Below are 15953 nucleotides of genomic sequence, written 5' to 3' on the forward strand. Positions count from 1 at the left end.
GATATTGTACCATGCTAATATTGTATATAAAATATACATACAATATTTGTAATATTATAATGTAATACAATACTAATAATACAATATTAATATTATAATGTAATACAATACTAATTATACAATATTATAATTACTACTATTATATTGCATTACATTATATTATAAATATTGTATATATATATATTATATTATATATTATATACTTTGCATAGCACAATATCAGTATTATATATTACTATATTGTACTATACTATTATATTGTAATATTATTAGTAATATTACATGTAATATAAAATATTATTAGTAGTAGTATTATATTGTATTACATTATAATTTTATAAATATTATATGTATATACAATATATATATATATATATATATATATATATATATATATATATATATAACACACCAATCTGCCCTGAGTCCCTTTAGGGAGATAGAGTAGAATATAAATAGAGTTTTATTATTGGGTTGTTGTAGGTTTTTTTGGGCTATATGGCCATGTTCTAGAGGCATTCTCTCCTGACGTTTTGCCTGCATTTATGGCAAGCATCCTCAGAGGTAGTGAGGTCTGTTGGAACTAGGAAAAAGAGGTTTATATATCTGTGGAATGACCAGGGTGGGACAAAGAACTCTTGTCTGCTGGGGATAGGTGGGAATGGGTTGTTGTAGGTTTTTTCGGGCTATATGGTCATGTTCTAGAGGCATTCTCTCCTGACGTTTTGCCTGCATCTACGGCAAGCATCCTCAGAGGTAGTGAGCTTTATTATTTATTATCACTATCAACTATTGGGATTCCCTCTGCCTGTCTGTGACGTCAGAGAACCCCCTGGCCAATCCCTGCGCAGATCCTATTTGGCCCCTTTCTCAGCCAATCAGGAGGCAGCACGGGAAGTCTGAATAGCTGTCAAAACTGTACAAAGCCTATTGTGTTTTTCTATGAAGTTAAGAGTTAGAAGAGACCTGGTAGACCATCCAGTCCAACCCCATTCTGCCAAGAAGCAGGAATGTTGCATTCAAAGCACCCCCGACAGATGGCCATCCAGCCTCTGCTTCAAAGCCTCCAAAGGAGGAGCCTCCACCACACTCCGGGGCAGAGAGTTCCACTGCTGAACGGCTTTCACAGTCAGGAAGTTATAGAATCATAGAATCCTAGAGTGGGAAGAGACCTCCTGGGCCATCATCCAGCCCAACCCCATTCTGCCAAGAAGCAGGAATATTGCATTCAAATCACTCCTGACAGATGGCCATCCAGCCTCTGCTTAAAAGCCTCCAAAGAAGGAGCCTCCACCACACTCCGGGGCAGAGAGTTCCACTGCTGAACGGCTCTCACAGTCAGGAAGTTATAGAATCATAGAATCCTAGAGTTGGAAGAGACCTCCTGGGCCATCATCCAGTCCAACCCCATTCTGCCAAGAAGCAGGAATATTGCATTCAAATCACCCCTGACAGATGGCCATCCAGCCTCTGTTTCAAAGCCTCCAAAGAAGGAGCTTCCACCACACTCCGAGGCAGAGAGTTCCACTGCTGAACGGCTCTCACAGTCAGGAAGTTATAGAATCATAGAATCCTAGAGTTGGAAGAGACCTCCTGGGCCATCCTCCAGTCCAACCCCATTCTGCCAAGAAGCAGGAATATTGCATTCAAATCACCCCTGACAGATGGCCATCCAGCCTCTGCTTCAAAGCCTCCAAAGAAGGAGCCTCCACCACACTCCCTCCGGGGCAGAGAGTTCCACTGCTGAACGGCTCTCACCGTCAGGAAGATATAGAATGATAGAATCCAAGAGTTGGAAGAGACCTCCTGGGCCATCATCCAGTCCAACCCCATTCTGCCAAGAAGCAGGAATATTGCATTCAAAGCACCCCCTACAGATGGCCTCTGTTTCAAAGCCTCCAAAGGAGGAGCCTCTACCACACTCCAGGGCAGAGAGTTCCACTGCTGAACGGCTTTCACAGTCAGGAAGTTTTATAATAATACTTATATAATGCGTATACAATTTGGGCATCCTTTTGGCCAAACCATTACCAGTGGCACGTTGCTGTACGCTTTCCACCTTTTGCTAATTAGTGTGATTAGAGCAGGCATGGGAATTGTGGGAGTTGTGGTCCAAAACACCTGGGAGGAGGGCCAAAGTTGGCCCAGGCTTGCCCCACATTGTTAAATAGAGCAGTGACATGTTGCTGTATGTTTTCCACTTTTTGCTAAAGGACAGTGCAAGCGTGATTAGAGCAGGCATGGGAATTGTGGGAGTTGTGGTCCAAAACACCTGGAAGGAGGGCCAAAGTTGGCCCAGGCTTGCCCCACATTGTTAAATAGATGCTCTCTCTCTCTCTCTCTCTCATGTGCACACACCAGCAAGGGGTGGTGGCTTCTCCAAAGAGCGCAGGACCGGCGTGGCTGTTGTGGCTGCCTGTGGTTTGCTCAGCCCTCCCCTGCCAGACGTTTGCGGTGCGTGGGCGAGATCCACTCCAGATACGCCCTGCAATCCAGAGAAATGAGAGATTTGCAAGCCGCACGTACGCCTTGCTCTTCCCCCACGTGTGGCGGGGAGGGGCCCCTGCCTTCTGGGGAGCCCTCCCCCCCCCTGGCAGAGAGCCAGCCCCAAAGTGCCTCTCAGAGGCGCCGGCTGGCCTGCCACGGCCCACCCAAGGCTGCTGCTGCGTGGCAGCATGGAGCCACCACAGTCGTGGAGGGGGGCACCCCACTTCCAGGAGCCAGGAAGGGCAAGACAAGGGGGCAGCGAAAGGAAGGCGCACTCGTACAGCTCCTGATACATGTGCTTTTATTGTTGCACGGCTGCCAGGGGATGGGGACCCAGGACAGAGGGTGCCTGCCTTGGGACTCCTAGTTCGAAGGGACCCCCAAAGGCCATCCAGATGGAGGACGGGCTCCTAGAGTTGGAAGAGACCCCAAAAGCCATCCAGACCAACCCTTCAGAGATAGAGAGATTCCTAGAGTTGGAAGAGACCCCAAAAGCCATCCAGACCAACCCTTCAGAGATGGATACATTCCTAGAGTTGGAAGAGACCCCAAAAGCCATCCAGACCAACCCTTCAGAGATGGATACATTCCTAGAGTTGGAAGAGACCCCAAAAGCCATCCAGACCAACCCTTTAAGACAGATGGGTGACAAGTTCCTAGAGTTGGAAGAGACCACCAAAAGCCATCCAGACCAACCCTTCAGAGATAGAGAGGTTCCTAGAGTTGGAAGAGGCCTCCAAAGGCCACCCAGTATGACCCTATAAGATGGATACATTCCTAGAGTTGGAAGAGACCCCAAAAGCCATCCAGACCAACCCTTCGGAGATAGAGATTCCTAGAGTTGGAGGAGACCCCCAAAAGCCATCCAGACCAACCCTTCGGAGATAGAGATTCCTAGAATTGGAGGAGACCCCCAAAAGCCATCCAGACCAACCCTTCGGAGATAGAGATTCCTAGAGTTGGAGGAGACCCCCAAAAGCCATCCAGACCAACCCTTCGGAGATAGAGATTCCTAGAGTTGGAGGAGACCCCCAAAAGCCATCCAGAACAACCCTTCAGAGATAAAGATTCCTAACGTTGGAAGAGACCCCAAGGACCATCCAGACCAACCCTTCAGAGATAAGAGATTCCTAGAGTTGGAAGAGACTTCTCCAAAGGCCATCCAATCCAATACCCCAAGAAATAGATAAATAGATAGATTCCTAGAATTGGAAGGGACCACCCCCAAAGACCACCCAGATGGATGATGGGCTCCTAGAGTTGGAAGAGACCCCCAAAAGCCATCCAGACCAACCTTTCAGAGATAGAGATTCCTAGAGTTGGAAGAGACTCCTCCAAAGGTCATCCAATCCACACCCCCCCCCCCAAATAGATAAATAATAGATAGACTCCTAGAGTTTGAAGGGATCCCCCAAAGGCCATCCAGTCCATCCCTATAAGAGATAGGTAATGTCCTAGAATTGGAAAAGACTCTAAGGTCCATCCAATCAAAACTTCAAAGAAATGGATAAATGACAGACTGATTGATTGATTGATTGATTGATTGATTGATTGATTCCTAGAGCTGGAAGGGACCCCCAACGGCCACCCAGTCCAACCCTATAAGATAGCCAGGCAGGCTCCTAGAGTTGGAAGAGACCCCAAGGGCCATCCAGACCAACCCTTCAAAGGTAGAGATTCCTGGAGTTGGAAGAGACCTCTCCAAAGGCCATCCAATGCAGTCCCCCAAGAAATAGATAAATAATAGATAGACTCCTAGAGTTGGAAGGGACCCCCCCCCCCAAGGCCATCCAGTCTGACTCTATAAGATAGATTGATTCCTAGAATTGGAAGAGACTCCAAGGACCATCCAATCAAAACTCCCAAGAAATAGATGAATGATAGATGGATGGATGGATGGATGGATGGATGGATGGATGGATGGATGGATGGGATCCTACAATTGGAAGGGGCACCCAAAGGCCATCAATGCCAACCGTATAAGGCAGGCAGGCAGGCTCCTAGAGCTGGAAGAGACCCCAAGGGCCATCCAGTCTAACCCTTGAAGATTGGTAGACAATAGTTTCTTATGTTGGAAGAGACCCCAAAAGCCATCCAGACCAACCCTTCAGAGATGGAGATGCCTAGACTTGGAAGTGACCTCTCCCAAGGCCATCCAACCCAATCCCCCAAGAAATAGATAAATAGTAGGTAGACTGACTCCTAGAATGGGAAGGGACCCCCCCCCCAAAGGCCATCCAGTCCAACCCTATAAGATAGACAGACTCCTAGAATGGGAAGGGACCCCCAACTCGATCATATAGATTCCTAGACCTTGGAGAGACCCCCAAGGACAATCCAGCCCAACCCCCTAAGAAAGAGATAAATGATAGATTCCTAGAGTTGGAAGGGGCCCCAGTGGCCACGTAGACCAGCCTCCTTTTGCATGGAGACACAAGTCAAGCCCTCCCAACAGATGTCCGTACAGCTTCTGTGTAGGATCCTTTACACTTGCAGACACCCCGAAAGCGGCTTCCCCTTTTCCATGCAGCTGGCTTGATACACAGTCTTAGAGCTGCAAAAGGGTCATGGAGGGGGTCCTGCTTCTTGGGGGAGCCCCCCACTCAGTCCCAGCCTTGTGGCCATCCTCTTCCTCGTCGTCCTTCAAGCGGTGGAGTCTCTCTCGGAGTCCAGCTGGTGGCGGAAGGAGACGCGGGCCTTGCCACTGAAGTAGGCCCGTCCACTCTGTTGGTCCCAGGGGTCACTGCTGGTGGAAGGCGTGGATCGGGTCCGGGGGCCTGGGGCTTCCTCGGGACCCTCCGAAGGGGACCCTAAAGGGAGGGAAAAAGAGAAAAAAGGGGGCTTCAGCAAGGGAGCTTTGAATGGGCACCCAGGACCTTAAGGGGCCCCCAAAGGCCATCCAGTCCAACCCCATTCCGCCATGCAAGAGGGAAAGAACACTATGCAACACCATTGTGCAAAATTTCCTATTCTTAATCATAGAATCATAGAATCAAAGAGTTGGAAGAGACCTCATGGGCCATCCAGTCCAACCCCATTCTGCCAAGAAGCAGGAATATTGCATTCAAATCACCCCTGACAGATGGCCATCCAGCCTCAGTTTGTGTTTCCAGTTGAATTTACTTTGAAAGTCGTCATTCTACTCCAGAAACGTCGTTTTTGTGGCACAAACTACGTCAAATTGGATGAGAGATAACATTGCTGCTGATATTTTAAGGCTGCACACAATTCCAAACATTGGTATCTTGCAAAACCAAACCTAAAGCAAACACACCAAGCTAGCACGTAAATACCTGCACGCCTACCTGCGCTAACATGCTTACTCCAAACACACGACTATATGGGGACCACTGATAGCTTATGCGATCACCCCAAAAAGAAAGAGGGGCAGGTGGGGCAGGGGGCAAGGGGGCAAAGGTGACCTCTGTTTACCTGGGCTGGGGGGCTCCTGGGGGCCGGCCTTGCTGTCCCGCCTCCACCTCCGGCTCCGAGGAAAGCAGCTGGGAAATAGCTTGGACCCCATCCTTGTGGAAATTCCTATAGGGAGGGAAAAGGGGAAGAAAGGAACGTCAGCACTGGAGAAACTTTTGCAGGAGGGAGGGGTCTGTCTGTCTGTCTGTCTCCTACCATGGGAGACCCCTTTGCTGGAGTTCTGGGGCTGCTCCCTTTTAAGATAGGTAGATAGGTATATAGGTAGATTGATTGATTGATAGGTAGATAGCAAGGTAGGTAGATTGATTGATTGATTGATAGGTAGATTGATAGATAGGTAGATTGATAGGTAGATTGGTAGATAGGTAGGTAGATTGATAGGTAGATAGGTAGACTGGTAGATAGGTAGGTAGATTGATAGGTAGATAGCTAGATAGATAAGTAGATAGATAGATAGATAGATAGATAGATAGATAGGTAGGTAGGTAGGTAGGTAGGTAGGTAGATTGATAGGTAGATTGGTAGATAGGTAGGTAGATTGATAGATAGGTAGATTGGTAGGTAGATAGGTAGGTAGATAGGTAGATTGGTAGATAGATAGGTAGGTAGATTGATAGATAGGTAGATAGGTAGGTAGATAGGTAGGTAGATTGATAGATAGGTAGATTGGTAGATAGATAGGTAGGTAGATTGATAGATAGGTAGATTGGTAGGTAGATAAGTAGGTAGATAGGTAGATAGATAGGTAGATTGGTAGATAGATAGGTAGGTAGATTGATAGATAGGTAGATTGGTAGGTAGATAGGTAGGTAGATAGGTAGATAGATAGGTAGATAGATAGGTAGATTGGTAGATAGATAGGTAGGTAGATTGATAGATAGGTAGATTGGTAGGTAGATAAGTAGGTAGATAGGTAGATAGATAGGTAGATAGGTAGGTAGATTGGTAGATAGATAGGTAGGTAGATTGATAGATAGGTAGATTGGTAGGTAGATAGGTAGGTAGGTAGATAGATAGGTAGATAGATAGGTAGATAGATAGGTAGATAGATAGATAGGTAGATAGGTAGATAATAATCACATCTAGAAGAAACGGTTGCAAAACAAAACAAAACACAACCATGACAGTAAGCAAGCCCACCCAACAGCACTCTCCCTCCTTCCCCTTCCGTTGCCCCTCGTTGTGATCTGCACACCTTATAATATTACCTGCCCTGAAATTATTCCCTTGGCAGCTTCCCCTCAAAACCTCCTGTTGCTTTCCTTCCAAAGTGCGCAAAGGCCAGACTCCGTTTGTTTACAAACTTTTAATTACTTTTTCCACCCAAGTCCACTAGAAAGCTTGGCTATTTGTGTGTGTGTGTGTGTGTGTGTGTATATGTATGTGTGTGTGTGTGTGTGTGTGTATATATATATATATATATATATATTCTCATAATCCCTCCAGGTAGGTAGGTAGATAGGTAGGGAGATAGATAGGTAGATAGGTAAATAGATAGGTAGGTAGGTAGGTAGGTAAATAAATGGATAGATAGGTAGATTGGTAGATAGATAGGTAGTTAGATATGTAGGTAGGTAGATTGATAGGTAGATAGGTATGTAGATAAATAGATAAATAGGTAAATAGATAGATAGGTAGATAGATAGATAGATAGCTCAGCTGTTTAACCCTCTGTGCCACCAAGGGCTCCTCTGTGTGTGTGTGTATGTGTGTGTAGGTATGTATGTATGTATGTATGTATGTAATGTTTGTTTGTGGGATTAACATAACCCAAAAACCACTGGACAAATGGACACCACATTTGGCCACAAGACACCTCTCAGGCCAACGAGTGACCATCACTCGTAAAAACACTGCAAAACACAGTGGAAGACACTTTAAAAGCCAAAACATTAAAAATTACATTACAATGCATGTGCAAAACTTCATATATATTCACATACACACACAAACACACAAAAGACATATACACAGACTGGGCCACAGCAATGCGTGGCAGGGGACAGCTAGTATAAATAGATATGGAATGGTGTCCAGTGTGGGAGAAAGGACCCTTCTCTCTTCCAAGCAAGGGTGGATGTTGCAATTGGCCAGCTTGACCCACCCAGAGGAAAAACATTCTTCCCAGACATTGAGGGAACTATGGACTGAAAAAGGAACACAACCTACCAACCCTCTCCAGGCCCATCAGGAAAAACCAACCAAGGCCAAGCCCAGCCAAATGTAAGAGGGGTCCTAATGCATCGCATGGAAAACTTGGACAACCACCACGTTAGAATACACAGAGAAGCCACAGAAATGCACAAGAAGCCAGTGGACAACATCAACAGAAAGGAGGAAACCAGGGAAAGGAACACAATCTGGATCTCAATATTTATAAACACCGGAATCAAGGAGGTAAATAAGGAACGCCACTCAGAAACAGTCCAATTCTAAGCCGTCAACAATCAAGTGCCAGTTAACCCTTCTCAAAGAGAGGGTGCCTCCAGGCAGCAACGGCCAGGCTTTGCAGCTGCAAGGCTGCTCAGTGCTAACTAAGCTTGTTAATTGGAGCATATTCACTTGCTTTACAGAGATGAGGGTTCTTTCTCCCATCCTGGACATTATTCCAGAGATAGATACATATACACACATCTCTGAGGATGCCTCCAAGCAGCAACAGCCAGGCTTTGCAGCTGCAAGGCTACTCTATGCTAATTAAACTTGTTAATTGGAACATTCACTTGCTTTACAGAGATGAGGGTTCTTTCTCCCACTCTGGACATTATTCCACAGATAGATAAATAGATATATATATATACACACACCTCTGAGGATGCCCCCAGGCAGCAACAGCCAGGCTTTGCAGCTGCAAGGATGCTCAGTGCTAATTAAGCTTGTTAATTGGAACATTCACTCGCTTTACAAAGACAAGAGTTCTTTCTCCCACCCTGGATATTATTCCAGATATAGATACATGTACACACACCTCTGAGGATGTTCCCAGGCAGCAACAGCCAGGCTTTGCAGCTGCAAGGCTGCTCAGTGCTAACTAAGCTTGTTAATTGGAGCATTCACTTGTTTTACAGAGACGAGGGTTCTTTCTCACGCCCTGGACATTATTCCACAGATAGATACATACATATACACACACCTCTGAGGATGTTCCCAGGCAGCAACAGCCAGTCTATCTGTATGCAGAGACCCTCTCTGATTGACTTTGCAAACTTCATGGCTACTCGAATGCTAAATCAAGCTTGCTCGTGGCAACATGTACATTTGTTTTGCACAGACAAGGGTTCTTCCTCCCACCTCCCAACTCTGAGGATGCCCCCAGGCAACAACAGCCAGGCTACCTGTATGCAGAGACCCCCCCTGATTGACTTTGCAAACTTCATGGCTACTTGAATGCTAGTTCGAGCTTGCTAATGACAACATTCACACTTGTTTTGCACAGACAAGGGTTCTTCCTCCCACCCTGGGCATTATTCCACAGGGATGGAGATATATATACACACACATACATATACATACACACAAACACTCCACTGGCCATATATATATATATATATATATATACACACACACACATATAAATACATATACATATACATACACACTCCATTGGCCATATACACACACAAAGACATACACACACACACACACATAAATGCATATACATATACACACACACTCCACTGGCCACATATATATATATACACACATACACACACACATAAATGCACATATATATACATACACACTCCACTGGCCACACACACACACACTCCACTGGCCATATATATATATATATATATATATATATATCCACACATATACACACACACACATAAATGCATATACATACACATACACACTCCACTGACCATATATACACACATATATATACACATATACATATACATACACACACATTTCACTGGCTATATATTGAAGGAGCTGGGGGTGGTGACGGCCGACAGGGAGCTCTGGCGTGGGCTGGTCCATGAGGTCACGAAGAGTCGGAGACAACAAATATATATATATATATCTGACACATATAGATAGATATACATACACACACACACACTCCACTGGGCATATATATATATATATATATATATATATATATATGCATATACATACACACACACTCCACTGTCCACACTTCCAACAGACCCTCTGTTGATGCCATAAGCCACAGGTGCAGGCGAAACGTCAGGAGAGAGTGCTGCTAGAACATCTTGTCCACACAGCCTGGAAAACTCACCGCAACCCAACTTTGCAAAAGTTTTGTCCCTGTTTCTGGGGTGGGGAGGGAGGAGGATGAAGACCCCCCCCCCCCAAGAAAGTCTACTCTAAAGGTCTCCCTATGACCCACCCAAAGCCAATCCCTCTCCCCTGACTTACCTGGCCTCCCTCGCCTCCCCAAAGAAGAACTGTCAGAGCCAGGCGCCCCGCCCCTCAGGAAGGGAAAACTCCCCAGCCACGCCCCCAAGCTCCCATTGGGCGCTCCGAGGGGCGGGGAGGAAAGGGGCGGGCCCGTGGCTCCAAGGAGATCCCGCCCCCTTCTGCCAGGCTTCCAGGGGAAGGCACATTCAAAGCCTTCCTGGCAGATGGCCATCCAGTCTCAATAATAATAATAATAATAATAATAATAATAATAATAATAAAGTTAGGGGAGACTCTCAATAATAATAATAATAATAATAATAATAATAATAATAGAGTTAGGGGAGACTCTCAATAATAATAATAATAATAATAATAGAGTCATAGGGGAGACTCTCAATAATAATAATAATAATAGAATGATAGAGTTAGGGGAGACTCTCAATAACAACAGCAGCAACAACAGCAACAACAACAACAATAATAATAATAATAGAGTCATAGAGTTAGGGGAGACTCCTTGGGTCTCTCCCAGCTCTATTATTATTATTATTATTATTATTATTATTATTATTATTATTATTATTATTGCTACTACTACAGAGGCTGGATGGCCATCTGCCGGGGGTGCTTTGATTGTGCTCTTCTTGTCTGTCGAAAGAGGGTTGGATTTAATGGCCCTTGGGGGGAAGTTTCTCTTAACTCTTAGATATTATTATTATTATTATTATTATGGGGGTTGGATGGCCATCTGCTGGTAAGGCTTTGAATGTGCTTTCCCTGCATAATGGCAGAAAGGAGGGGGTTGGACTGGATGGCCTTTAGGGGCCCCTCCCAACTATGGAATTCTATTATTATATTGTTGTTATTATTATTATTTATATGTCATTATTATTTGATATTATATTATTATTGATAATTACTTATATATATTATTATTGTACTGTTGTTGTTATTATGTATATATCATTATATTATAATATATTATATTATTAATAATAATTACTATTAATATATTTTAAAATTATTTTTATTGTATTATTGATAATTACTATTACTATTATTATTATTTTATTGCTGTTATTATGTATATATTATATTATGTTACATTATATTATTAATAATAATTAATATTATATTATTATTATTATTATTATTATGGGGGTTGGATGGCCATCTGCTGGTAAGGCTTTGAATGTGCTTTCCCTGCATAATGACAGAAAGGAGGGGGTTGGACTGGATGACCTTTGGGGCTCCCTCCCAACTATGGGATTCTATTATTATATTGTTATTATTATTATTTATATGTCATTATTATTTGATATTATATTATTATTGATAATTACTATTATATATTATTGTTGTGATTATTTTATTGCTGTTATTATGTATATGTCATTATATTATGTTATATTATATTATTACTAATAATAATTACTATTATATATATTTTAAAATTCTTATTGTATTATTATTGATAATTACTAATTATTATTATTATTATTATTATTATTATTTTATTGCTGTTATTATGTATATGTGCTTTCCCTGCATAATGGCAGAAAGGAGGGGGCTGGTCTATATGGCCTTTAGGGGGCCCTCCCAACTATGGGATTCTATAATAATAATAATAATAATAATGTTGTTTAAATATCATTATATTATATTATTAATAGTTACTATTATATAGTATTATTATTATAGAATAATAATAATAATAATAATGTTTAAATATCATTATATTATATTATTAATAATCACTATTATATAGTATTATTATTATAGAATAATAATAATGTTTAAATATCATTATATTATATTATTAATAGTTACTATTATATAGTATTATTATTATAGAATAATAATAATAATGTTTAAATATCATTATATTATTAATAGTTACTATTATATAGTATTATTATTATAGAATAATAATAATAATGTTTAAATATCATTATATTATTAATAGTTACTATTATATAGTATTATTATTATAGAATAATAATAATAATAATGTTTAAATATCATTATATTATATTATTAATAACTACTATTATATAGTATTATTATTATAGAATAATAATAATAATGTTTAAATATCATTATATTATATTATTAATAGTTACTATTATATAGTATTATTATTATAGAATAATAATAATAATGTTTAAATATCATTATATTATATTATTAATAACTACTATTATATAGTATTATTATTATAGAATAATAATAATAATGTTTAAATATCATTATATTATATTATTAATAGTTACTATTATATAGTGTTATTATTATAGAATAATAATAATAATAATGTTTAAATATCATTATATTATTAATAGTTACTATTATATAGTATTATTATTATAGAATAATAATAATAATGTTTAAATATCATTATATTATATTATTAATAGTTACTATTATATAGTATTATTATTATAGAATAATAATAATAATGTTTAAATATCATTATATTATATTATTAATAGTTACTATTATATAGTATTATTATTATAGAATAATAATAATAATAATGTTTAAATATCATTATATTATTAATAATTACTATTATTATTATTATTGTGGTGGGTGGCCATCTGTTGGTAAGGCTTTGCATGTGCTTTCCCTGCACAATGGCAGAAATAAGAGGGTTGGTCTAGATGGCGTTCAGGGGTCTCTTCCAACTCTAGGGTTTCTATTATTCTATTGTTATTATTGTTGTAATTATTAATTTACCATTATTATTTTATATTATTGGAATTCTATTATTCTATTGTTATTATTGTTGTAATTATTCATTTATCATTATTATTTTATATTATTGGAATTCTATTATTCTATTGTTATTATTGTTATCATTATTAATTTACCATTGTAATGTTATATCATATTGTTATTGATAATTACTATTTTATCTTATTGTTGCTGCTGTTATTAGTATTTATATATAATTATTTTATATTATATTAATAAATACTATTATATATTATTATTATTATTATTATTATTATTATTATTATTATTATTATTATTATTGTGGAGGCTGGCTGGCCATCTGCTGGTAAGGCTTTGCATGTGCTTCTCTCTCTCTCTCTTTCTTTCCTTAGGAGGGGGCGTGGCTTCCACTGCTGGAGTCCCTGCCCCGTGGGCGTGGCCAACGAAGGACCGCCCCATCCCCTCCTTTCCCACCCCTCCCTCCCTCCCTCCCTCCTCTTTGGCCCGGGACAGGCGGCCCTCCTTCCCTCCCTCCCTCCCTCCTTCCTTGCCAGGTAAGAAACAACGGGAGACCCCCTCCCCAGAAGTCCCACCCTTCTGTTACACATGGGAACCCCCCTCCATCCTTGACCCGCTTCTTTTGGGGCGCGTCACGTGTGAATGCGTTCCAGAGAGGAGCTGGACACGGGAGTTGCACGGGATTGCAAGGGGAGGGGTGTTTGGGTCCCAAACAAAGGGAAGCAATAGCAATCCCCCTCCCCTTTGCTTTTAATTAACTCACCCACTAACTAACTCACTCACTCACTAAGTGTGCCTTTGGCCCCATCAATCCTGCCATAGACAGTCCAGTGTATCTGCTTTGAACTGGGTTAACTGGCAGAGTAGACACGCCTGATCCAGATCAAAGCGGACCCAGCATGGTGGGAATGGCCAGCTTTGAGTATCTGGACTCTCGGGTCCCCAGAAGGGAACTCAGGCCTGTTGTTTATTGTTTATTATTATTATTATTATTATTATTATTATTATTATTATTATTATTATTATTATTTGTTTATTGTTATTACTTGTTTATTATTCTTATTAATTGTTTATTATTCTTATTACTTGTTTATTATTATTACTTGTTTATTATTATTATTATTTGTTTATTATAATTACTTCTTCTTTATTATTATTAATTGTTTGTTGTTGTTATTTATTAATAATTGTTTATTTTTATTGTTTATTGTTTATTATTATTTGTTTATTATTATTTGTTTATTATTATTACTTGTTTATTATTATTGTTTATTAATAATTATTTATTCATATTCATTGTTTATTATTGTTTATTATATTTATTATTTATTACTTATTACTTATTAATAGTTTATACTTTTTGCTTGTTTATTATTATTATTTGTTTATTATTATTACTTCTTTATTATTATTATTAATTGTTTGTTGTTATTTATTAATAAATTTTTATTCTTATTGTTTATTGTTTATTATTATTTGTTTATTATTATTGTTTATTAATAATTGTTTATTCTTATTCATTGTTTATTATTATGATTATTTATTATTTATTACTTATTAATAATTGTTTATACTTTTTACTTGTTTATTATTATTACTTGTTTATTATTATTATTTGTTTATTATTATTACTTCTTCTTTATTATTATTGTTTGTTTGTTGTTATTATTTATTAATAATTGTTTATTCTTATTCATTGTTTATTGTTTATTATTATTATTTGTTTATTATTATTACTTGTTTATTGTTATTGTTTATTATTATTTATTAATAATTGTTTATTCTTATTCATTGTTTATTATTGTTTATTATTATGATTATTTATTACTTATTACTTATTAATAATTGTTTATACTTATTACTTGTTTATTATTATTACTTGTTTATTATTATTACTTCTTTATTATTATTGATTGTTTGTTGTTATTATTTATTAATAATTGTTTATTCTTATTAATTGTTTATTGTTTATTATTAATATTGTTTATTATTATTTATTAATAATTGTTTATTCTTATTAACTGTTTATTATTGTTTTTTATTATTATTAATTGTTATTGCTTATTAATAATTGTTTATTCTTATAATTGTTTATTCTTATTATTATTTGTTTATTACTATTATTAATTTTTATTATTATTATTTATTACCAACTGTTTATTCTTACTAATGGTTTATTCTTATTATTAATTGTTGTTGTTTATTGTGGCAGAAGTGAGTTGAGAATACAGTTGGAATGTATTGAAAGACACAAGGTTTGCAAACTTAGCATTCTGTGAAATGTCCTTGGACCAGAAGCTGACCACTTGGAGTGACCACTCTGGTGTGGCCGTGGGAAGGTCACCCATGGTGCGTGTGGCAGGTCTCAGGGTGCATTGCAGTCGGTGTGGATGGGCCAGAGAGGTCACTCTTAAAGAGTCCTGTGAAAAAGGTCAGATAGGGCCAAACACACTTACTTAATTAGGCAATCCCTCGTAGTCCAAGGATGATGGCCCTCCAAGTTCAGTGTCCTGATGGTGGGTCCGTAGGTGACTGTGGAGCCCTCTTCTTGACCTGCATCTTCTCCCGCAGTGAGGGCATTGGTTTCCAGGTGGAAGGCGTTCTTGGTCGGGGTTGGCTTGACACACCTTCCTCTTGGCACGTTTCTCTCTTTCGCCCTCCATTGTGCCTCTTCAAATTCTGCAGCACTGCTGGTCACAGCTGACCTCCAGCTGGAGCGCTCAAGGGCCAGGGTTTTCCAGTTCTCAGTGTCTATGCCAGAGTTTTTAAGGCTGGCTTTGAGCCCATCTTTCAATCTCTTTTCCTGACCACCAACATTCCGTTTTCCGTTCTTGAGTTCGGAGTAGAGCAACTGCTTTGGGAGACGGTGGTTGGGCATCCGGACAACAGAGTTGATGGTGGAGGACCATCGCTTCAGTGCTGGA

At 39.4% G+C, this 15953-nt stretch overlaps 2 protein-coding genes across 2 annotated transcripts in view; one reads left to right on the top strand and one right to left on the bottom strand.

Annotated features, from left to right (window-relative positions):
- Positions 1–2771: 2771 nt before the first annotated feature.
- On the bottom strand, positions 2772–6020 carry C6H17orf114 (chromosome 6 C17orf114 homolog). Its single transcript, XM_067469633.1, has 3 exons — positions 5920–6020; positions 4185–5297; positions 2772–3221 (listed from the first exon to the last, which is right to left on the bottom strand). The coding sequence occupies exons 1-2, from the start codon at positions 6008–6010 to the stop codon at positions 5131–5133; spliced, it is 258 nt and encodes an 85-aa protein (XP_067325734.1). The 5' UTR covers positions 6011–6020; the 3' UTR covers positions 2772–3221; positions 4185–5130.
- A 7527-nt stretch (positions 6021–13547) lies between these two features.
- Positions 13548–15953, top strand: part of PLD2 (phospholipase D2) — a 63088-nt gene continuing 60682 nt past the window's right edge. Inside the window, exon 1 of the mRNA XM_067469635.1 lies at positions 13548–13565. The gene's annotated coding sequence lies outside the window, so the exon portion shown is untranslated. The remainder of the gene's footprint in view (positions 13566–15953) is intronic.

The sequence above is a fragment of the Anolis sagrei genome, chromosome 6 (genome assembly GCF_037176765.1).
Source record: "Anolis sagrei isolate rAnoSag1 chromosome 6, rAnoSag1.mat, whole genome shotgun sequence".
Lineage (NCBI taxonomy): Eukaryota > Metazoa > Chordata > Lepidosauria > Squamata > Dactyloidae > Anolis > Anolis sagrei.

Bases quoted from the DNA above. Each gene is read 5' to 3' on its own strand.
- C6H17orf114 (XM_067469633.1), bottom strand. From the start codon at position 6,010: ATGGGGTCCAAGCTATTTCCCAGCTGCTTTCCTCGGAGCCGGAGGTGG. The intron at 5,298-5,919 runs GTAAACAGAGGT...CCCTCCCTTTAG, and splicing joins CCAGGAGCCCCCCAGCCCAG to GGTCCCCTTCGGAGGGTCCC.